Source organism: Equus asinus, chromosome 6 (genome assembly GCF_041296235.1).
Source record: "Equus asinus isolate D_3611 breed Donkey chromosome 6, EquAss-T2T_v2, whole genome shotgun sequence".
NCBI classification, from domain to species: Eukaryota; Metazoa; Chordata; class Mammalia; order Perissodactyla; family Equidae; genus Equus; species Equus asinus.
Window position 1 is genome coordinate 71,957,697 of NC_091795.1, and position 24,452 is coordinate 71,982,148.

Sequence of the window (24,452 nt, forward strand, 5' to 3'; positions counted from 1 at the left end):
AAAACCAAGTTATACCGCCACTTTGCCCTTTTGAAAACTGCGTCTGCTCACTTATTTTGCTTGGTGCATATCTTAGACAGGCATTACCACAGTGGTTTGTAACCTTCGATTTGTCCGTGTTCCCTCTTTGGCTTCAAAATGCCACACGACCCCCTTTTGAGGTTGGAAAGAACCTCCTTTTCGCTATAATTTCAAGGGGAACTTGCAAAGTATCACGATAATTGAAAAAAATCTATATCATAATATCAGGATCCAGGTTTACAGATGCCTTGGCAATGTCAGACCAACAACAATTAAGTTGATTTTGGGTCTTGTTTTGGTGTTTGCACAGTTTCCATGGCTTCCAGACCCTCCTGGTTTCTGTGCCCTGGGCAGCCATGTAAAGGCTCTTTGTCGAGAACCCAGGTTCCAGTTTGTCATTAACCTGGATACACCCTGCTCACCTCAACCAAGCGTGAAACTAGAGGAACTGCAGAAAGGAGTTATTCAGCTGGAATTGTATTTTTTATAGGAAAGTCTCAGCTGCCAAGCCGAGTATAATATTTGCTTACTTGGGCAGCTTATTGCCTACAGGCCCGGTTGGTGTAAGAGGGATGGCAGGGATAAAGTAAAGCTCAGTAGTTTTCAATTACAGGACATTAAAAAAAAAAAAAAGAAAAGAAAAAAGAAAGAAAAGAAAAAGAGCAAAGCCTGCGTTGAAATTGTGGTCTTTCAACCTTCCTTGTTTTCCATGTGGATGGTTATTTAGAGGGCGTCTCTCCTCAATCAGCCTTCATACTGAAAATGAAGTGGACCCCAGAAGCAGCACTTTGGCCTCCCTGACAGTCTGACCAGTTTTCAACAGCTAATGGCCTGTAAACAAGTAACATAGTGTAGCCATTGAGGCCAAGAGAAGTGAAGGGAGTCTTAGAGAGACAGGCATTGATTTTCTTGGGTAAAGCCTCTAAGCAAAACAGCAGGAGACTGCAGAGCTGCAAGACTACTATTCAGTCTGCATTTGGGTTTCCAAACTTGGGAACTTGTGGACATGCATTTGTTGGTATTCAGGACAACTTGATGCTTCAAGGAGCTTCAAAAGGTTATTAACCGCAAGATGGTCAGATAGAACCATGTGGGGCTCATCCCCAACCAGCTGCATAAGCCTGATTTGCTGAAGGGGCTGCATCGTGAGGTCAATCCCTAATGGGGGCGGGGGGTGGGGGAGTGGCACTCTCTTCCCTCTCTGCAGGGTTGTCCAGCAATTTCCAGGTGAAGATCATTCTGGAGGAGAGCAGAGTGAGGGTCTGCCTGGTTCTCCTGTCCTGCTCCTCTCCTTCCTCCCCTTTCTGAGGCTCTCCTGTCTCCCTCACGTGGGACTTCATGAGTCACTCCACTTTGCTTCCAAAAATTCCCCCTTTCTTTGAGATTCTGTGAGTGGAGTCTCAGTTCCTTGCAACCAAGAGAACTTTAACCAACACAGCCTTCCGTGGTCAGGTCCCTGCCTCTCTCTCCAGCTTCATTTCCTGACAGCCCTGCCTGGGCTTTCACTCTGTCATCCTCTCTATGTGTCACACTGTTTCAGGCCTCCTTGCCTTTGCTCCCTTCATTCCCTCTTCTGGGATGCCTTTACCTTCTGGCTAAGACAGACTCTTCCCAGAAAACCCAGCCCAGGAAGCCTGTCCAAGCTTCCCTGTCACCTATTGCTGCAGTCAGACGTTGTCTGTTTCTTCGTGACTCTCCCACACTGGCCTCTAAGCTCCTCGGACAGGGACCAGGTCTTCTTCAACGTTGGACCCCACTGCCTATCACAATGCCTGGCACATCATAGGTGCTTAAAACACATTTGTTGAATGAAACTCAGGGAGGTAAATAGAAAATGTGATTTTCATTTCTGTAGGAAAAATGAGAATGGAAGGTGAGAAACAGTTACTCTGTGGATTGATATCTGGAGAGGATTCTGGTCCTAGATAAACAGTGATTGTCACTTAGAGCAATGAACCTTAGAAGGGCACTTGAAAGCGTGGTACAGTCTGGATGGAATGAGGTCCTCTCTTTCTCTTGCCATTATATCCTGTCTCTCTTTTCCTGAAATATCTCTCACTCTCATTCTACCAGTGCCATTGTGTTAAAGGTTGGCACTGTCAGGTGACTTAGATTCAAAGTTCTCATTCCCTGTATTCCATGTCCTTCATGATAGATGTGGATTGTGTCCCCTAATGGGAAGGGGCCAAGGTGATCACTGGAAAACAGGTGAGCCGGGATTCTATATCCAGAGAGCTTAAGTTTATCTGAGCAGGTCAGGAGGGGCTCCAAAGAAGCGGCACTTATACTGAGACTCAAAGGATGAATAGGAGTTTAACAAGAGGATGGGCAGCCCCATGTGTTCACGGAGCTACAAGGACTACGGACAATAGATGAAAATCACCCATCACAAGTGAGGGCAGGATGGCTGTCCAGAGACTCCAGAGGAGGACGGGGGGATGCACAGTTTGCATTGGGCATTTAACAGACTCTTCACTTTGTACATTCAATAGACCGTGAGAGTTCACTCTGCAGAGTTAGACATATATTTTAAATTGTCAAGCTTACTAGAGAAGCCCCTGTGCAGCCACTTTGGTTATTTTGTGTGTCACCATTATAAAAATCAGAGCGACTGAGTATATAGACCCTGGAGTCAGATTGTCTGGGTTTAATTCCCAGATCTGCCTCTACCGGCTCTATGACCTTGGGCAAGTTACTTGACACCTGTGTGCCTCAGTTGCATGATCTGGAAAATGAGAAGAATAATAGTACCTCTCAAGAAATCATAGGGGTGAGATAAGTTAGGTGATAAATGTGAAGCCCTTAGGACGGTGCCCAGCGTGCAGCAGACACTCACGAACTGTTATGCGTTAGTATGATTTTATTTCTCATGAGGTTGTTTGCAATCATCAGTCGTGCACTTTGTGCATAATCCCATGATATTAATTGTTCACTTTCAGTGTTCATTTGTGTGTGGTTTCCCAGTGGACCGTGAATTCCTCAAAGGCATTAGTTGAATAAATGTCTCTTTCCAAGATAATTGAATTCAGGCTTTCAAGCATATTTCCTACCTACTACGTTTATGTGTTGCTAATCTAAGGGGAGAACTTTTCTTAGGATGATGGCTGGAAAATAACATTACGCTTTGGAAACTCCTATTCAAGGCTGGAAAATCCATGGACACAGAAGCATTGTCTTCTGTATAAACCTGTGCCAGCCCCCAGAGACTTTTGCTGCTGGAAACCTTGCTTCATGGAGAGTTTATCCTGTTCTAAAGGGTTTAAAGAGCCCAGAGAAAGAAGAAATATCTGAACCCTGTTGGTTTGGCTGAAAATTTTTAGCAGAGCCTTGTTGCAAAATTTTTAGCAAAGAAATGTCTTTCAAAGGGCCCTAACTCCTGAGAGGTGGGACAGTTAAGTTGGGTGGAGTTTAGACATCATATGTACCCAGAGAAGCTGGCCTGATGCTCCTTATCTGCTCGTTTTGGCTGACCTGGAGGAGAAAGTCACGGAGGATCTTTTCTGCTGAGACCGTGGAATGAAAGAAACAGTTGCCTTGGGACATTGGCTCTGAGTTTGCAGGACCCAGAGAGTTCTGCAAAGGCTGGACCAGAGCCCACAAGTGTGCACAGCCAGGTGTGTGTGTGTAGGATAGGGATGGGGGAGGTGTGGGACATCTGACCCCCGCCAGAGGCCGTCAAATGAGTCAGTAGATTGGAAGACAGGCTATCTGAATTCTAGTTCTGTCCCTACGTACCTGTACAGCCTTCTTTTGGCCTGGGTTTCCTTTTTTGCCTTTGGAGGGTTTGACATGGATTGTCTGTAAAGTTCTAGTGTTAAGATTTCAGCTCTGCTCCAGCAGTGTTGGGTACAGTTTAGGCTGAGCAAGGTGGCATTTATACACAAGCCTCCCACTTGACCCAACACCACCAGGACCCGTATCTCCAAACTGCTCTGTGCAAACCCTGATCTGATTCAGCCCCATTCCCACCCCAGCCTTCCCATTGCATTGTGGGGAGTGCCTATTTGTGGTCAGCGAGCTCCCAGAAGCCTCCTCCCCTTCTTTCCCCCACTTACCTGAAACCTGCTTGTCTTCTGCAACCTCCCAAGTGGAGGCTGTTGGTGCTCTCTCATCCCGTGTATTTCAGGCCCAGAATGGGGATGGGTCTGCTCTTCACTCCCATTGCCCTCCCAGTCTCTGCTCCTTCCTGCCTCAAAGCCCCCAGCTCCCTCGAAGATCTAGCCTCAGCCCTCCATCGCTGTCACTGCTGTCTTCTCCCAACCTCCCAGGTGCCTTCTCTCGTTCACTGAAGACACCAAAGCTTGCCTCACAATTTCTCTCTCCATCCTGACTCCTGTCATCATCTTTGGTGATCTGAACATCCACACAGACAATTCTGACAACACCGTAGCCTCTGAGTGCCTCAACCACCTGCATTCTGGTGAGCCTTGCCTCCCCGCAGCACGTACTCAAATCTTTGTTGACAACGTGTAGACAATGCATGTTCGAAGAGGCTTCATTTAGCTTCAAAATTATAATACCTGTAACTAGGGTGACCAGATCATTTATTTTCCCAAGTGGGACAATTTTATAACTGAAAGAGGACAGCAAAATAATGAAAATTATATTATTTTTGGAAATATTTACTTATTGCTGACAAATTGGTTTTTATATTAAGCATCCTATAAAATAATTGTATTCCAAAACTTTTCCAAAATAAAATTTTTCTTTAAAAAATTAAAATAATTTATATGTGTACATTGAAGCAACACTGAAAAACTCCTTTATATCCATTATCTGCACATTCAAAAATCTGTGTGGAATAATCCTTCCTGGTACTGCCTTCAGTTCCTTAAGTAGTTTCTTCGCTGAATTTTTCACTAATAGTGTGTCACTGGTATCTTTAAGAAGCATTTCCTTTTTTAAAATAGTTTTTTGTATTTTGAGGTTTTTGAAGGAATCTGTTTGCCATGGCTTTCAACGTGAAGTTTATGGTGAATAAATTTGCAATTGCTGACAGCTTTAATTGATTTTTCTCTGTAGACCTCAATATTTTAAATTGCTGATATATTCTCTCTCCAGATAGTGAGAGATTTGGTAAGCTCAATGCAAATTCTGATAAATAGATGATATCTTCAATTTTTTCATGTAAATATTTTGTCCCAAGTATTGACACAGACGCTATCTCTTTGCCTCCATTGAGAGTCGCGTTCTTCAACACATATTTTCACAAAACATAACTGTCGATACGTAAGTCAGCTTTATTTATGACTTTTTTGAACATTCCCCCATTGCACAAATATTTCACCTCCTAATGGATGAGTCCTTGGCAGAAGCTGGAAGTAAAAAGTGGAGTTCAACCAAACCCCATCCTGACTTATCTTAATGCAACTATTAATCATGAAATAAATGAAAAACCCAGGACAAATGCAAAACTGGATGGGACCCCAGACAATAGGTATAAACAGGGCTCTCCCAGGAAACAGCTATGACACTGACCCCTCAGAAGTAGCTCAATGGTCGTCAATCCTGGCAGCCCAGCAATAACGCCAGAGAGCTCTTCACACACGCCAACATTCAGGCTCCCTTCCCAGAGACTCAGATTTGACTGGTATTGGGATGGGGCCTGGGGACCAGCATTTTAGCCTCCCAAGCGATTCTAATGTTCAGCTCGAGCTAAAAGCATCTACACTAGCCTAATGCACTGCTTTTAAGCGAGATCAACTTGGTTCTCCAAGGCCATCCCCCAGCTGCTCTATAGCTACAGGTGGCAGGTGCGTGGCGATGCAGATAATAGAGAGGAGGAGGTGAATTGGCAGCAGTGCTGCTGCCACACTCTCTCTGCATCCCCATGGGTGTGTGTCACCTTGGGACAGGAATGAGTGCGCAGCAGATGCTCTGGGGAACGAGAAGAGCAAAGAGTGGCCCTGTCACAAACCCTGTGAACACGACCCACAACACAGTCAGAATGATGGCACGTAATCCTTTTAAACATTTAATTAAGCGACTCCCATATTGTCGTGACCAAAATGAAACTTGTTGAGAGTTACAGAATTCTAACGAGAAATAAAGTTAAAAAAAAACCTCACAGAAGCTCTAGTTAAGCCTGTCATAATACCTGCACTCTATTCTGAGCATTTATTTTGAAAACAATTGTCAAAATGGAAAATCCTCAGCACCCTCAAAATGATGTATCATTTTGCCTCAGTCTACAAATTTATGATTATCTTTCAAGCTCCAAGTTTTGAAGTATGAAAAACCATGCTGGCAAAGAATAACCACCACGCATCTGTTCTCCAGGAAGCCCCACATGCCTTGCCACCCCGCATGCCCTGTAAAGCGCTGGGGGTTGTCCCAGAGCCAGTGGGAAAGCAGCAGGTGTTGATGCCTTGCCTGCTCTGAATTCAGTTCCGAGGCTGTGAGTTGAACTCTGTGCAAATGTTCTGGATGATCTTGGGGACAGATTTGTAGAGGTTGTCAAACTCGTCCACAAAGAAGGAGTGGTCCTTGGCGGGGTGAGTAGCAATGACTTCCAGCTCGTCCTGTGCAGCCCATGCAACGCCTATTGCATAGGTGATCACTCCTGTGGGGACAAAGTTTGGATGAAGCAAATGTGCCCAAGAGAAGGGCCTGCTAAGGAATCCTTGTCTTCCTCTTGCTCTGTGGGATACTGTGTTTGAACACAATAGAATCCAACATCAAACGTGCCCCAAAGCATGCACATCTGCTATATGCCAACAGTAGCAAAATGGATATGGCTGCTATCTCATAGAAGTTTATAATCTTTGGGGGGAAAAACCAGACAGAATGGAGTAAATACACGATAATAATTTCATGTCCAGGAGCAGCAGAGGGGATGATATTTTGGGACAAGTGGAACGTTGGTGCCACGCAGATCACACCACATGGCACACACCTGCTGTCCCTGTGAGTAGAGCCAAACAAAACCTCAGAGAGCCTTAAACGTGTCAAAAGACAGTTCAAGATCTTTTTAACTAATCCAGTGGAACTGGGTTACTTTAGACTTGAGGGTGACTTTACAAGCCATGGATCCAACCTCATTCCCACTGCACAAGGACCCGGAGAGCTGGTCACCCAGCCTCTGCTCCATGACCGCCGTGAAGAAAGGGTTTCAGGCTAGGGGAGGGGCCAACAGTGTTGGCTGCTGCAGGGAGGTCAGGTAAGAGGAAAATGAAAAAGCACTCAATGGATTTGTAAAAAACAAGACATTGGTAGCTTGGTGAGAGCAGTTTCGGGGGAGTAGATGCCAAAGAACCAAAGGAATTGCTGTGAGTTGAGAGTGAAAAAGAAATGAAGATGTGGGGACAGCACATACAATCCTTTCCAGCCCTTACAGTTGGCCTGTAAAGAGGAGGGCGCAGGTGGTAACTGGAGCAGAACACGAGGTCAAAGAGAATTTTTTTGTTTTTTAGGAAGGGAGGGACTCGAGCACATCTCGATGCAAATGGGAAAGAGTATAATGGGATGAAAGGAGTTGGACCACAACTGGAGGCAAGATGCCCCAGGGAGGAGAGGACAGATTCAGAGACTAGGCATCTATTCTCACCGGGGAAACTGGGAGACTGCCTGGTATATGGTTCTCGATTTGGGTTCAGGGCAGCTGGTCAGAAGGTGCTTGACCTTACTCTACACAAGCTTATTCCCACATCACCTTCAGCCTGGCCAGAGTAGAGTGAGTGAGCAAGATGGCCATGAAACAGAGGGCAGAGCCTGGCTGTGGCCTTCCTGCCCAGGCGCCTTTCCCTCAGCCACCCACCACGGCCCGTGTGGTTATCTCGAGCATCTTCTGGGCACCCTGTCCTGCTGATGGGAGAGCCATCCACACCTCACATGGTTCTAGTCCAAGCTGCTTTTCAGCTGTGGCTCATTAAGGTGCATTTAAGCTACCAGTCCCTTCTCTGACCTCTCCAGTGTCTGTTCTCTGAATGTTGTCTACATTGGGAAAAGCCAGCTTTGGGCTTTAAAACGCTGCCAAGTGGCAGTGGAAGAGCTTTGCTGCAGAATGCAGCTTAGATTGACTAAGGCCTTGTTTCTGCTCAAAGATGGAAAGGCTGACCCCCCAAAAAGACAACACAAATAGGATTAGAAATTTAGCTTTTCAGATCCCTGAGTCCACCCCTATTGTAGAAAATCTTCCGCTGGCAATTCTGACAGATGGTCACCCAGCATTGGCTTGGACACTCCCAGGGACACAATGCTCATTGCTCCATGTAATTTGCATCTACTGGTCCTGGTTCTTTAAACCTGTCCAGAATACCCCACATGCTCTGACAGCTCCCAGGACATCTCCCTCAGTCTTCACCTCTGATGAGGAGGCCAAGGATACCCTTTGAGTGAGGCCCAAAGGAGATACATCTAGCAAAACAAGTGAGAGTGGAGCTGACATGAGCTGGAGACAGATGTGTAGAGAGAGCAGGAGACCCCTGGCCTTATCGTCAAGAGCTGGCCCAGCTGGCTCTGCCCACTCACTTTGGAACTTTGGGCAGGTTGTCTCTGAGCCTTAAACCATCTTCACTCTGCTGCCATGAGCCCAAGAGACACTGTGACTGCAGGCATGCAGGCCATCTACCATCCTGCCACTAGGAGTACGCCTCTCCTTGTTTGGGGAAGGATTAACAGCAGCTTTAAAGAATACTGAAAATCCTGCAAACTAACTCAAATTAAATGTACACAGAAGGGGTTGGCCCTGTTGCATAGTGGTTAAGTTTGGTGTGCTCTGCTTCAGCAGCCGGGGTTCTCAGATTTGGATCCCGGGCACGGAACTATACCACTTGTCAGCCATGTTGTGGTGGTGACCCACATACAAAATAGAGGAGGATTGGCACAGATGTTAGCTCAGGGACAATCTTCCTCAAGCAAAAAAAAGAGGAAGATTGGCAACAGACGTTAGCTCAGGATGAATCTCCCTCAGCAGAAAAAGGAAAAAAAAATGTACACGGAAGAAGAAAACAACTATAGCAAGAAAACAACCATGGCCCCGAGTGAGTCTTGTTCAATAGTGCTTATCTGTAGGTCTTTGGTATTCACTGACCACTCAGCTTACTTTTAAAAAAAAATCTTTTCATGAGGAAGATTGGCCGTGAGCTGACATCTGTTGCCAATCTCCCTCTTTTTGCTTGAGGAAGACTGTCGCTGAGCTAACATCTGTGCCAATCTTCCTCCACTTTGTACGTGGGATGCCGCCACAGTGTGGCTTCAGGAGTGGTGTGCAGGTCTGTACCTGGGACCCAACCCTGCAAACTCTGGGTCACTGAAGCAGAGTGCATGAACTTAACCACTACACCAGCGGGCTGGCCTGTTGGCTTACTTTTTTTATCATACTGTTATGACTTGGGGTTTTCTCCAGGTTGTAGTTTTCTGATATTTTACAGCACTTTTCAAAACAGTGATTATATGTAGATTTTGTGAAAAAGGCATTAAATGTGACTGACTTTCTAAATATCAACAAAAATATTTTGCTCATTTTTCATGGTTTTAAACTTTCTATTGGCCTCTCACAAATTTTTATATGGAAATAGCTCCTTAAATTTTTTTTTAAAGATTTTATTTTTCCTTTTTCTCCCCAAAGCCCTCCAGTACATAGTTGTATATTTTTAGTTGTGGGTCCTTCTAGTTGTGGCATGTGGGAAGCCGCCTCAGCATGGCCTGATGAGTGGTGCCACGTCCTCACCCAGGATCCAAACTGGTGAAACCCTGGGCCGCTGAAGTGAAGTGTGCAAACTTAACCACTCAGCCATGGGGCCGGCCCCAGCTCTTTAAATATTTTGAAGGAAAATTTCTTTGAGGTCTCCCTAAAACCCCCAACATCTGGTTAGCAGTTGATGATGAAAATAGTACTTTTCTTTTAAAACATTAGTTTTCTTCAAATTTCTAACACAATTTTGTGGTCTTCAATAGAGATCAAAGTAACGAGTCAAATTCCTTTTCCCCTCCGTGTGGGACGCCTCAGGGTGTGGGGTGTAAAGGAAAGGGTTAACCTTCCCAGTCACCCCAAGGCCTTGGATTTGCCATGAACTTTGGAAGCTACCTCCATCTTCCCTGCTCATTCCTTCATCGCCGCTCACAGGGGCCTATTTAACTACACCCCAAATATCCTCTCGACAGTTTTGAACATTTTATTGACTGGTAGACAAAACCAATGCACAAAGACAGTCCCTTCCTTGTCACACTGGCCCACTAAGCCCCAGAGAGATGTTCAGCAAGACAAGCTTACCCTTGTGATGGGCAACCATGGCTGGTATTCGGACGTCATCATAGGACCTCCCATCAGTGATGAGGATCATTAACTTCCTCTTGTTGGGCTTGGACTTCTTGAAGAGCTGTTCCAGGGCGTAGTTGATGGCAGCCCCCGTGCTGGTCCCACCACTCCAGTACCCCACCCTCTTGATGGCGTTGAGGATGTCCGGCTTGGTGTTGTAGTCGTCAAACCCGAACTCCAGCCGTTGCTCGTAGGTGTACTGCACAGCCCCGATTCGCGTGTCTGTGTCTGAAATCTCAAACTCTTTGCTGAGGTTGGCCACAAACTGGAGGACCGTGCGGAAGTTGCTCGTCCCCACACTGCTGGAGCCGTCAATGACGAAGCCAATGTCGGCCGAGTTGAAGCAGGTCTTGCTGCAGGCCAGTCGCTCAGTGTCACACACCCGCTTCACCAGGGGCTGCACCGTCTTGTGGAGGCTGAACCAGCTCTGCACATTGAGCGAGTAGAAGCCGTTTGTTCTGCACACAGCCTGGAAGACAGAGGGGAGGGACACTCTCCAGGTCAGGGGTCAAATCCTCCAATCCATCATCACTACCCTTGACCACCAGGGCAAACAGACTCATTTTCTGCACTAGTCCGCCTAAAGCTTTCTGCATCTCAGTGTACCTAGTCAAGCACTCACTGGGGCAAAGACCCCTCAAGTTATCTCTGGACTCGCTCCCACTCCCTCAGCTGGGTCTCTGCTTTAGTGGAGAGCCGTCAGTCAAGCAAATCCATAGGGAGAGGCGTATCTTTGGTTTCAGTTTCATATTTATGCTGCTCCAGGCCCCTCGGTTCATTTGTACTGGCAGCCAGCCAAATGATTGGCACTGGAGGGCGCCCACGCATGAGAGGATTAAAGACAGCTTTTGTTCTGATCAGGAAAACAAGACACACATGAGAAATAGCTAAAGTAATGTTTCCAGAGCAGCCCTGTACCCAGAGAGACGGGGTCTCACACATGGTCGTGTTGTTCTAGAAGCTCTCGGAGAGATTCTCTTATTAACCTCCCACCCTAATCCTACAAGGTGGAATTATAACCCCCCTATGATGAAGGAACAAACTGAAGGTCAGCTGTGAAGGGACATCCTTGAGTTCCTGAGACTGAAACACAAACCTTTCTGCTCTTAAAACTCAAGCAATGTCCTCCAGACAACCCTGCCTTCAGGCAAAAGAATATTTATTTGCTTGTGCCCAAGCTTGTTCCAGAAAAAATTTAAGGCAGTTTCAAATAAACATTGAACACCTGGTTGGTGTGCTCCTGGAAGTGACAGGGCTGGTCTTCCTAAAGTGGAGCGTTTCTTCCTTGCTGCTGCCTCTCTGGGGGGTCACAGACAGAATCACAAACCCGATGGCTACAGATGGATTTGTATAATTAAAAAATTATTCTTGAGCAAGAAACGACTTAAAAATATCCTAGGAAATATTTTTAATTGGTTTATAAAAATCTAAATGGGGCTCACAAATCCTCCCATGGACTAGGTGACATCTGAGATGAGCACTGAGGCTGAGCTGAATTCCAGCCAATGGATGGAGAGGAGGAATTCCTACCAGGCAGCCTGGGTAAAGTCATGGCGGGAGAGGGCAGTGGTGCTGGCGCGGACAGGAACCAGTTGGCTGGAGCACAGGGCCTGTAGTGGGGGGTCACAGTAGATGACCAGGAGCAGCATTTGAAAACCTCACCTGGTTCAATGCCACCTTATTCTTGTTTATCAGATTGGCTAATTTGCAATGTGTGTGTGCACACGTGTGTGAGAGAGTGTATGTGTGCCCATGTGTGTGCTCGTGTGAAGGCTCCCTGGGCTGCCTGGTTGAGGTCCCTTGGGCTGTGGGAGGAGCCCAGGAAAGGCTTCATGTGAGACCTTGGGGACAGTGCTCCTCCCAAGGTGCCAATACTGGCCTCAGTTCACAGGTGCATTTGGAGTTTTGCTTTGAGAAGGTAATTCTGGGTTCCAGACTTACTAGTCCCTCACTGGGGGCCCTCCTGCCTAGAAGTGAGCTTAAAGCCCATCTAAGGAATGAGAACCCTGCCCTGATGGCTGTTAACGGCTTTGCACAGAGCAGGGAATCCTTACGTTGGGTGGGTCTCCAGGCAGTTACATACCTTGTTTGCAAAGTTGGGCTCTATCACGTACTGCTTCTCATTTTCAACAGCACTCTCAATGGTGATGAAGAAAATGTTGATTCCTGACTCTCTTGCAAGCCTTGAAGCCTCCTCTACCTTATCCGTGGGCCAACCATCCACTATCACTACAGCCACATTGGGAGCACCGCCTCTGTTTCCGTTGACTTTGGAAAAGAAGTTCTTGGTCACAAAGGAGATGGCTCGACCTGGAAGAAAAAGAAAACTCACACTTGGAGTGATTGTGGTCATGCTGATTATAAATACAGGAACAGATCACAGCAGCATAAGCAGGTCCAGAGAAACATACTCATTCCCTCCCTTGTCTCTTTCTTTTTTTTCTTTTTTACCACATTAGCTATTTTTAGATGTATAGTTCAGTGGTATTAAGCACACTCACAAGGTCTTGCAACCATCATCACTATGAATTTCCCTGCCCCATTTCATTTTAAACCTGTGATTTCTAATTCTTTTTTGCTTTAAAAAAAGTTTTAGGGACCAGCAAGCAGGTGAAGAAGACATTCATGAGAACAAAAGGGTCCCTTCTCCACCAGGGTGCTGGAACCCCACTAAGCCCCTAAGCCAGCCCCACATTGTTTGCATTGAGAGCATGGGCTGGGAGGATTTGACTTGGATGATGGGAAACTCTTCTTGGCCTCCTGCTGCTTGGGGTGAGCCCAGTGCTCCAGGAGCTGCTGGGTGTGGAGGGCCATATTCTGGGTTCAGTGGGGTATTTTGTCCAGTTCCATGCTAGCTACCTGGAAAGTGCTGCAGCCCCTAAGAACTGAAAGACTGTGTTCTAGCCCTGGCTGTGTCTATGAGTAGGGTGACCAACTGTCTCAGTTTGCTGAGACTTTCCCAGTTTTAGCACTGAAAGCCCCATATGCTCCTGGAAAATGGATAACTGGTCACCCTAGTGTCAGCATAGCTGCATATGGGAAGGCAGGGCTCTTAACCTGGGCTCTGTGGACCCCTGGGGCACTTGGGGGTATACCCACAAATTCCCTGAAATTATACACAATATTTTGTGTGTATAAGTATTTATTTGGGTAGAAAGTATGTAGCTTTCAAGAGATTCTCAAAGGGGTCCCCAATCTAAATAAAAGTTAGGAACCACCTTCTTAAGACTTTAGGATTAATGTCATTACCCTCGATGCTTTTTTGGTTTTGGCCAGCATCCTGGCTCCCTTGGCTAGTATAATCTTACCTGCCAAGTGAAAGGATCAAATGGTCACAGACGCAGTTGCTGGAGAAATGTCTTGGAGAACCCATGTGAACTGGCTGCACAGAACACAGTTGCTGAGAAAACCTGGGCTGAGGAGAACTGCTTTCATAGGCAAGGGATAATGTCCCTCAAGGCCCAAGTCACCTGGCAATCCCCTCTGGCTTAGTGTTAGATGCCTGCAGACAGAGCACAGGGAGCCATAGGAAGAGCACCTTGACCTCACCCAATCTTAAATTTGGAGGCCATGGTCAACTAGCGCTCAACATACATTCCATTCACCTTCTAGCAGATTTTGGAAGCAGAGGCTGGAAATCTGAAATTGCATTGTTGAGACTCCCTTGCAGCTACAGTTCCGGATTTGTTTTAGTTTCCGGAATTGATGCACACATGAGATTTAGAAGATGAAAGTGGAGCAGAGACAGTATTTTTGATTCTGCTATTTCCACTGACACATATCTGTAGAGTATGTGACTTCTCTGGGGCAGCGTTAGCAGAAGTGCCTGTGTTTAGTCACTAACTTTGTTGGTGTTGAGGTGGTAGAGTGCAGAACATTGGTTTTGTGGGTGTAAATGGAGCAGACAAAGCATGGTTTTGGAGCTAGCAGCTGTGACAGAAGCTTCCTGATCATGGTGGCTTCCTGCCAAAGCAGATTCCTGAAGAGACTGTGGTGGCAGAATTTAGTGACTTTTTTTTTCCTTTTTCTCCCCAAAGCCCCCTGGTACATAGTTGTATATTCTTCGTTGTGGGTCCTTCTAGTTGTGGCATGTGGGACGCTGCCTCAGTGTGGTTTGATGAGTAGTGCTATGTCTGCGCCCAGGATTCGAACCAACAAAACACTGGGCCGCCTGCAGTGGAGTGTGCGAACTTAACCACTCGGCCACGGGGCCAGCCCCCTGTGGTGGCAGAATTTAAAAATTGATTTCCAGATTTTGTAAGAGGCAGTACCTCCTTGGAGCTCCTGGTTCTGCAGGAAGACTTTAGAAGCCATCTCTGAAAGCTCAGCCTAGAGTTCATTTGTTCAGTCCTTTCAATAATTTCAAAACCATTTAATACCCTGAAATAAATCCCTTTCTGTTTAAGCCAATTGAAATGGATTCTGTTCTCTGAACCCAAACCTTGATCAGTACAGGGCAGAGGGAGAACACGTCATCCACTGAAAAAAAATATGACGATTTTATTAAGACACCTCTCTAATCCCTCAAGGAAATAGCATGTCTTTAAGTTTTTAAGTTTTACTCCATGATACTTTATTGGAATTTCACTGATCTAGGTACTAAATTGAAAATAAATCAGAAATTGACTCTATCATGTTTGTGATGAAGTAATATTGATTTGGGGTCCAGATATCAGTGCCTTGGCCAGTGTTTATTTAGCATTGTTCAAAGATCAAAGCTCTCCATTTGCCAGATACTAATATACTGGTCTACAGAGATGTACACCTCGTTGGAAAGGGAAGTAATTAAATAGAATTTACTATAACTTCAAACATACTCCTTCAAAAATAGTTCTATTCCCTGTGTGTGATCCATGCCAAGCAACTGTGGCTCACTTCTCCATACCCTTGGATTTTAATGGTACCAATAAGTTCCCTGAGAAGTGGACACCCTTCCCAGTGTCCCTGAAGCCAGACTACCATTTGTAAATTAATACATTGGCACGGGCTCACTGGCAGCCTTTGAGCTTGGTTAGTGGGCATCTGTTTCCTAATGCTGAATCACTGCTGGGTGAACCGATAAAATGGAGTTTCTGGACCTACCCCACTGAGGAATGGAACTTTGGGTTTCTGGTACCCACCCCGTCACCACCACCAAGGCTCAGACATCACAGAAGACTGGGCTTGAGATAAAGAACACGCCTCTCTTTGCACGGTCATCACTTTAACAGGAGCTGATTGGAAGAAGTTTCCCAAGGGGCACTGTGGAGCTTCCTGAATGGAACTGGTTAAAACATTTAACGTTAGATAGTTGATGACTTGTAGACCAATCAGGAGACAGTCATAATAGCAGGCCTCTTTGTCCTGAAGAAAGCTGCCATCCCAAGGAAGCAGGCATGCTGGAACTCTCCAGCATATATATGATAACAATTCTTGCCCCTGAAAACACGATCATACTTTAGAAAAGATACAAATACTGTGTGACTCCTTTCTTGATTGACGATTATTATTTTTCCTCCTCCTGTATAGAAGACAACCACATAGAAAGAGAACCGCGGAAGCAAGATGGAACGATCTGCACCAGGATCACATACCTACATTAGAAAGCCCTCCTCGCTGGGTGATTTTCTCGATGGCGGTCTTCAGATCCTGGGAACTCACGTGAGTCTTGAGATTAAAGTGAGTAGCAGGGTTGTCTCTGAAGGGTCAGAACAAGAAATCAAAGTCAGCTGGAAAGTTATTACCTTTGGAGGAAAGCAGAAATCAGAGTCGACTCTTTCATATAGTAGCTCCCCTTTTCTGTGGGGGATATGTTCCAAGACCCCCAGTGGGTGCCTGAAAACTGTGGATAGTACTGAACCCTATATATACTACGTTTTTCCCTATACATACATATGTATGATAAGGTTTAATTTATAAAGTAGGCAGAGTAAGAGATTAACAACAACTAATAATAAAATTGAACAATGGCGGCTCATGGACCACTTCTGAGATATCACCTGTCCTCTTTTGGTGTGTGCACAGAGAAGAGGAATAGGTGACAGAGGTCTCCTTAAGGGACTGGCCAGTGGATGGAGGGAGGGTGGGTGTCCCTGGCGTCTCTGTTGTCTCAGCTGGGGCAGCAGTTCTCAGTGATTTCTGAGGAGATACATGTGGATATCTGCAGCCAAGGGGCAGTGTTCAGCTTTATCCTGGCCCCGGGATGAAGTGTGGATGCACGGTAAAGTCACATCTCGTGAATCACTGATACCCGTCCATTGGCAGGGCTTCATGAGAGTGTCACCTTTAAGGCTACTCAGGCCCAGCACTCCAGAAGGGTCTGTGCTTGGTTCAATTCTCTGATGTTGCTGTCTTGGTGTTCATAATTATTTCTGAACACAGGGCAAATTAGGTTGCTGGGCCCGGCTGCCGGTTGCTAAGTCCTCCAGGAAAGGGAGAAGGAGACGTGAAAGCAGTCTCTCCACAAATCCCAGGAGGAGATCCAGGAAGCAGCAGCTGTAGGCAGTTTCCGGCAGGAATTCCAAGGGGGCCTACAGAGGATTCTCAGTGAGTCCTTCGGGGGACCTGGCAGTGTGGTCACCAGGGAGCCAGTCCCCAGGACCTGAGAGGAGACATTCTCTGCCTCCCCCTTCCCTTCCCTCCCTTACTCTGTCCCTATTTTCTGACCTTCCCAGCTATCTCAAGGTGATCTCTGTCTGAGGAGAACTCGTGAACAGGCCGGAAGGATGCCCCTCTGTCCTGCATTCCATTAGTGACTGCGAGGGGTACAGGCTGGTTCTTAGACAAAACCAAAGCAAGATGCCTAGAGGCAGGCTCATCTAAATGAGAGGTGGTGTGACCTGCGAGGGCCGTTCCCTTCAGGGAAGATGAAGGAAAGCTGAAAACCAGCTCAACCAATGGGGTGTGGAGGCAAAACCCAACCAGATGAAACGCCACCAGAAAAAAAGCAAGTTCTAGTTCAGGATTAAATAAAAAACAAACAAACAACAAAGCCAACAGCAAGATGGAGAAATATGGGCGTTTTAGCTGAGCTCGACCTTCCTGTCAAGCTACAGTGTGAAGCCTCATGATCTGACGCTGCAGTGATGCGACCCATGTGCAGGTCACAGGGAGGAGGACTCACACAGCGAAGTCCCTCTGTCACTTTCACAGTTATGTTCCTCTTTCCCTGTGGGCTCCAGGGCTTGTGGTTTGTGTTCTTACAGATCAATTACAGGAAATGCTGTACCTGCCTCCCAGCCATCTAGGCTCAAAACCTGGACTCAGTCTTTACTAGCTCAGTCATAGAACCTGTCAGTCTCGTCAGTCAAATGCCATAAATTCCTCTAGACACAATCACTCACTTTTATTCCCTCCGCCATATTTCTATGGCAACCCTCTGAGTCCAGGCTCCCTTACTTCTTGCTGGTTCTACTGTAAGAGTCTCTATGTTGGCCTCTGCAATGCCAGTTGTCTGCATAGCTGCTAGAGAACTCTTTCGCACGTACAGCTCCGACTGTAAAATTCCTCAGCTCAAAAATCATCAGAGGCTCCCATTGTTAAACTTCATATTTTGGCTTTCCAAACCCATCCATAATTTAATTCCAACCTATCATCTTCATCCACTTCTCTCTCTCAATAGCCTAAATTCTGGTCAGAATGAGCTGCTCACTATTTCCTGTTTTTCTAACTTTGTGCCTTTGCTCATCAATTCTCTCATCTGGAAAACCCAAATTGTGCTCACCCTCCAAGCTCCAGCTATCTGGAGCTACCTGTCTCCCTGACCCCTGGCCCCAGCTGACCATCTCCATGCCCGACTCAGCTTTCTCTGACCCACAACACATTGCATAGTATGTGGCACCTGCAGGTACTCAATTAACTGTATTGAATAAAAAAATATTTCTCCATTTTCATTCTGTGCCTCTCTACCTCTAAACGCTGGTGTTCCCCAGGGTGCTATCTCCATCGTGCATCCCTCTTTAATTTATGCACTCGCCTGGGAGATCTCATCAACTTCAATGACCATTCATTCACACGCCAACAGCTGACTTGTGCACACCGGTCAGTCCTCTCTCGTGAACTCCATATATACATGCAATGGCTTCCATACATCTCCATCTGGAATGTACCCTGTATTACCTTGGGACGGTCCACTGGCCCCACAGGTTTGATATCTCCCAAACTGAAGTCATTTATCTTCCAAACCTGCTCCACCCAACCACTCGTGTCCCTTCTGTATTCCCTCTTATGACTCATGAAGTCATCCCAGCAGTGTACATTCTTGCCACCCTCTGACACCTTCTTCATCAAATGCCATGTCCTGTCAGACCAATCTCTTCAATAGCTCTTGTATCTATCCCATCCTTTCCAACCATAAATTTGGACTTTCATCTTCTGTTTCCTGAACTATTGCTCTACCTTCCCACCTGGTCTTCTGGTATCCAGAGTGGCCTCTGCAGAGGACATTGTATCCAATAGGCTCTAAGTGTCTAATAGAGGCAGATTAATCGAGAAGCTAATGCTGCCTCTTCCAAGGGGTCTAGTTTTGGTTTTGTAATTTTATGTTCTTTTTCTTAAAAAGGCCCTCGAACTGCACAAGGTTTAGAGTCCTCAAAGTCTGGATCTATCCTGTGGTGACCAAGGAATATGAACTTTCTCAGGACCTAAAAAAATGACTTGAAACCAACAAACAAAAATTATTGGCTAGAAAATAAAAAATTTCAAAATTGATATCGACAATAATAAATGTGTAACTGTCTACCAAATATAACTCTATAAACACTTCATTAAAATTGTAGAATTTTTAACTCACTCAAAACTTTAATTACTTTTGAGAATGCTCTGTGGGCTAGATTTTTCTCACTTTGCAAGATTTCTTGAGTGTGTCTGATGCTTGTGAAGAAATCATAGCTAATCATAAATTGTGTTGATCTAGACAAGTAACTTAAAAAGCAAAAATATAAAAGTGTCTTTCAGAATTTTTTACAGAAAAATATATTTAAATGTGGAACCTAGTCACCTGGTCTCATCCATGTGTTCCCCCAGGCACCCAGTGCAGGAGGCTGTCTTAACATTGATCACTTTCTAGAGCGACTGTTGATTACCTGTCTCTTTCCCATACTACGTACACAGTCGAGCCTTCTTTGTGATAGTCATGTTCTATGAAGTCACCGTGAACATCAAATTAGTAAATACTGAGCCATATAGGGTTAGGCTCCTGTGGGCCTCTGGTCACAACACCACAACACTTTCATCAATAGATCAAGACATAAACTTGTTTCGTATACATTTCTGTTTGAAGACATCTAATTTGACGTATGTTGCTTACATATAATCAGTTATAGGCACTATTTCTGTAGGATAAAACATTAGCAGAAAAGGATTTCACATTATCCTGAGCCTGGGTAAAGTAACCCTAAATTTCCTTGGTTTTCAGTCTCACAATGCTGTCCACCGTGCTTTTTTTTTTTTTTTTAAATCAATCTTCATTTCATGAATTCACTAGTTCAGCTGCTTTTCCACCTTTTCCACAGCTTCATTACACACTATAGATGTTACTTTAGCACTTTCCAGGGCAGACTCAAGGGCAGATCAGCAAAGTTCCTTTCTTTTTCTAAATGTACCGAATCATTAATTCATTAACATTGAACTCACAAGCAACAGCACTATAGCTCATGCCTAAAGGAAATTTATCTAACACTTGTATTTTCTCCATAATGCATCACAGCCTTCTTGCACTTAGAACACAAGACTGCATTTCAGCACTACTCTTGGGGGCCATTTTATTTATTTATTTTTTAAATTGAGATATAATTGACATATAACATTGCATTAATTTTAGGTGTACAACATAATGATTTGATATATGTATATATTGCGAAATGATTACCAGAAAAAGTTTAGTGAACATTCATCTCCACACACAGTAACAAATTTTTTTTCCTTGAGATGAGAACTTTCCAAATCTCTTAGCAACTTACAAGTATACAATGCCTGTTGTGAACTGCAGTCACCATGCTGTACATTACATCCCCAGGGCTTATTTATCTTACAACTGGAAGTTTGTACCTTTTGACCACCTTTACCCATTTCATTGGGGACCATTTTAAATCATGAAAGCACCAATGAAAAAACAGAAAAATGTGGCACTAAATAGACCGTGAAAAGGACACTTGTTTACAGCAGGAGAGCTGAAGCAAGAAGGCAGAGCATTGCCTCGTTTGACCTCAGCTGGGAATATGTGTGTCAAGTGAACACTCAAACTTATTACCCTTCTGTGCATGTCTGCAAATGACTGTGAAAGTGCCAAGAGTATTGGTTCTGGAGTCACAAATAAATTTTGGTGAGTAGGTAGATTTGTAGATATAGAATCTGCAAATCACGATGATTGACTGTAACCTATGTCCCAGTTTTTCCTATCCCTAGAGTTTAGCCTACAGGGGGTCATAGGTAACTGTGGAATAAAGAAATGAAAGAAAGAAAGAAAGCTCCTCCTCTCTTGGACCACCCCCGGGACAGTTGAACGCACTGCCTCTGAGCTCCACACTGATCACTCTCTCCCTCTTTTACGTCGTAGAGGTGGATGAATCCATCTTCAGAGGCAGACAGATGAGCCATTCATATACCCAGTGAATAGATGCTTTTAATTTTACTTAATGTTATTTCTTTCAAAAATATTGCCTCCCTTACTAGGTGGTGAAGTCCTGAAGAACAGAATCTCTATTACATTTACCTATCCATTTTTAATGGATTGAAAGGTTGGATCAGAGAGCCTCTGCGACTCTTTCCAATTGCTAAAATCATGATTAGAAGCACAGCCACAGAGCTCATCTACCCGGGGACTTATAGGCAAATGTAATCAAACTGCTTAGATGAATTTTACATCAGTGTCCCCTGCCAACGGCATAGTGCTTAGTACACGCTACACACTCAATAAATCTTTCTTAAACTGTAATGTAATTAAATCAGAGGAATGCATGGCAAGTCTTTAACCTGCAGACTGTGGCAGCTCTCAGTACCAGAGCACATGGGTGTATTGTCCTTCAGGATATATGAGTTGGGGCCCTGACACCCTAATCTGATTACTTTTCATCAATGGAGAATATTTAAAAAGTTCAAAAAGGTACACCACTATATTTTTATGTAAGTAACCTTTTAACTTGTAATTTTATTACAAGATCTCATTAAAGGAAAACGCTTTTTTTTTCTCAGCAATGTCAAAGATTTCCTTTGAAAATAAGACAAGAAAATAAACAAGGAGGTTTATAGCTCAAGGAGAAAATGTTAAATTGTTCTATGTCTGGAAGAAGAGCTATACTAATGAAGAGAAATTATAGGGAGCCAGAATTTGGCTGTGCATAAAAAGAGAGAATTTATGCAATAGGAAATGACTATCCTGTGGGTGATTAAGAAGAAAGAATACCTGTCAGAAATGGGCGCAGGGGCTGGGGGCAGGGAGCTGGGATAGGGCTTCGGCGTTTGAAGGCCTTGCTGATGACGAGACTGCTGGAGCGCCAGGTGTGCTGCGTACCCTACCAAATCTCCTCCAATAGAAACTTGGTTCAGTAGGTCTGGGCTGCGGCTGGGAAATTTCTTTTTGAGCAAGGAATCCAGGCCAATCTTATCCTTAGGAAAGTTTGGGAAGGCCTAGATTCTAGAGGACTTCTGAGTCACGTGGAGTGAGCCTCTGAAAGGAATCTCTGTGCTGATAGAGACACAGGAACTAATCATATTCCCGAGAGCAAGAACCTTTCAAAACTGTTCCCCCAACAGGGCATCACTTTAAGGTTACAGTAAAATGCCACGACTATATTTAGCCTTTCAATTTTCGTAATGCTAAAAAGTCATGATTTACGGACTTAGCCACTGAGATGAAGTGTGCCTGTGAAGTCAGGAGGATGTTCTAGGGTGCCCCTGGTTGCCCAAGGCCAAGCTGGGGGCTGCAGGTTCGGTGGCAGACTTGTCTTTTGTGGGCATTACCTGGCTCAGAACGAGCATGACTCTCTCCTGTCCCCTAACAGGACTGAGCAGCTGAGCGGCCTGGGCCAACCTGCAGAGGACTTTGCTCTACTAGCCCCTTTTGAAAGGACGCTGGCCTTTCTCTCATGTCCTAGGATCAGAGACAGGAACAAGGTCTTATAATCAAATTTAGTTTTTAGATGAGTGTTTTTTTGGTAGTTAGTAATAATGATTCAACCCATCCACCAAAAAGTAGAAAATTACCCTGCATGCCTCTTCCTGCTGGAGGAAGCGTGGACGTGCATTCTGCTCATCTGAGAGTTAACCTGGAACTAGCCGGCTGGCTGGTCTGTAACCGCATCATACCGTGAGTGCTGGGACACAGAGTATCTTGGCAACAGACATGGTATTTGGCATTTCCCACACTCAGATGTGCATCCGATCACCCTGGATCTTGTTGAAATGTAGATTCTGTTTCTGCAGGTCCAGAGCGAGCTCTGAGGTCTGCCTTTCTAAGCTCCAACATGGTACTGTCGATCACACTCTAAGGAGCCATGTCTTGGAGGATGCTGTGAGAATCAAGAAAATCAGCAGTGGCAGGGAGGAGAATAAATAAGGAGTCTAGAGAATGGAAGAGAAAGGCTGAGAAAGGGGAGAGGATGGAGCTCCCGCAGCCCTCTAGGATGGTCGCCTGGGGGAGACGGGAGGGGCCGGGGACACGGGATTCACCAGAAGACAGCCCAGGCCCATGGGAATATTTGTGCCTTCACTTTCTGCCTGCATGGTAGAATCACCCGGGGAGCTCTAAAAATTAATGATGCCTGGGTCCCATGCTCAGAATTAGAATTTAATCGATCTGAGGTTTGGTCTGGCCATTGGGAGTTTCAAAGCCTCCCCAGGTGATTCTAATGTGCATCGGGGTAGCCATCTGCTCCTCTAGCAGAATGATCCAGGAATTTAGAGACAATGATCTCAAGGGGGCCCTGGGATAAGTCGACACACGATGGGAATTCAAGCGGAACCTTGAGTAGAAGCGCTGGAAGTCAAGTGCAGTCCTTGTGTTCATACCTCTGGGAGAATTGCATGGTGGCAAATAGAAAAAGCATAAGACTCTTGTGCAAATTGTATTCCCAACTCACTCAGCCTTGAGACTGCGGCCCTGAGGAGTGTGGCTCAAGGGCTCACCTGCCTGTCTCTCAGAGAGGAGAGAAGTGGCACGGTGGGGTCTTTGCAAGTGCCATCAGGCCCTGGAGAGCCCTCCCTGGAAGAAGAGAGGCAGCTGTTCTGGGATCTTGTTAGTTCTTGTAAAGGCAGTGTAGACTGAGGGGGTGGAAAGAGGACTGGGGGGGACGGAGGGGAGGTGGATGGAGAGACCTGAGTTCTGAACGGGGGCTGCCACTCAGTACCTGGGAAGCTGAGCTGTCCTTTCTCCTCTCGGGGAGTCAGTGATTCTCAACCTTGGCTACAGATTGGAATTACAGATTAAAACACCAACTTCTGGGTATTTGCCAGAGTCTGGTTTACCAGGTCTGGGATGCGGCCCAGCATTTTTAAAAGCTCCCCAGGTAATACCAAGGTGAAGGCAGGGCCCAGGCTCTGCCTTCCCGCCCTGAAGTCCTACGGGGCTGAGATTCACACCTCCCACTCCTGCCTTTGCCGCAGGCTCAGGAGAATGTGACAGACAGTCCTCCTTGCAGCTGCATCAGTGTCCTCTTTCTGCTGTAATGAATGACCACAAACTTAGCGACTCAAACCACACACACTTATTAGCTTAGAGTTCTGGAGGTCAGCAGTCTGACATGGGTCTCCTGGCAGGGCTGTGCTCCTCTCCGAAGGCCCCAGGGGAGAGTGCATTTCCTTGTTTTTTCCAGCTTCTAGAGGCCACCTGCATTTCTTGCTCACGGCCCCTTCCTTCATGGTCAAAGCCGGCAGTCACGTCTCTCTGACTCTTCTTCCAAAGTCACATCCCCTCTGACTGACAGCAGCTGGGAAAGCTTCTCTGCTTTCAAGGACCCATGCGACTAGATAGGGACACTGGAGAATCCGGGATCCTCTCTGCACCTCAGAGTCCTTAACTTTAACCACATCCACAAAGTCCCCTTTGCCATGTGAGGTAGCATCATCACAGGTGCCGGGATTCGGACACAGGCAGTCTTGGGGGCTATGATTCTGGCACCATACCAGACCTGACACATCGCTTCTTCCCTCCACTCTGGGTGTCCCACACTCAGTGGCTCAGCTGATCCACGGGAGACTC

The 24,452-nt window shown here is 45.7% G+C and overlaps 1 protein-coding gene across 1 annotated transcript in view; it reads right to left on the reverse strand.

Annotated features, from left to right (window-relative positions):
* Positions 1–5,247: 5,247 nt before the first annotated feature.
* The window catches only part of VIT (vitrin), a 104,635-nt gene continuing 85,430 nt past the window's right edge, over positions 5,248–24,452 (reverse strand). Inside the window, exons 12-15 of the mRNA XM_014832936.3 lie at positions 15,853–15,956; positions 12,363–12,589; positions 10,235–10,748; positions 5,248–6,583 (exon numbers count right to left, since the gene is read on the reverse strand). Of these exons, the coding sequence (XP_014688422.1) occupies positions 6,405–6,583; positions 10,235–10,748; positions 12,363–12,589; positions 15,853–15,956 (1,024 nt within the window). The 3' untranslated portion in view covers positions 5,248–6,404. The remainder of the gene's footprint in view (positions 6,584–10,234; positions 10,749–12,362; positions 12,590–15,852; positions 15,957–24,452) is intronic.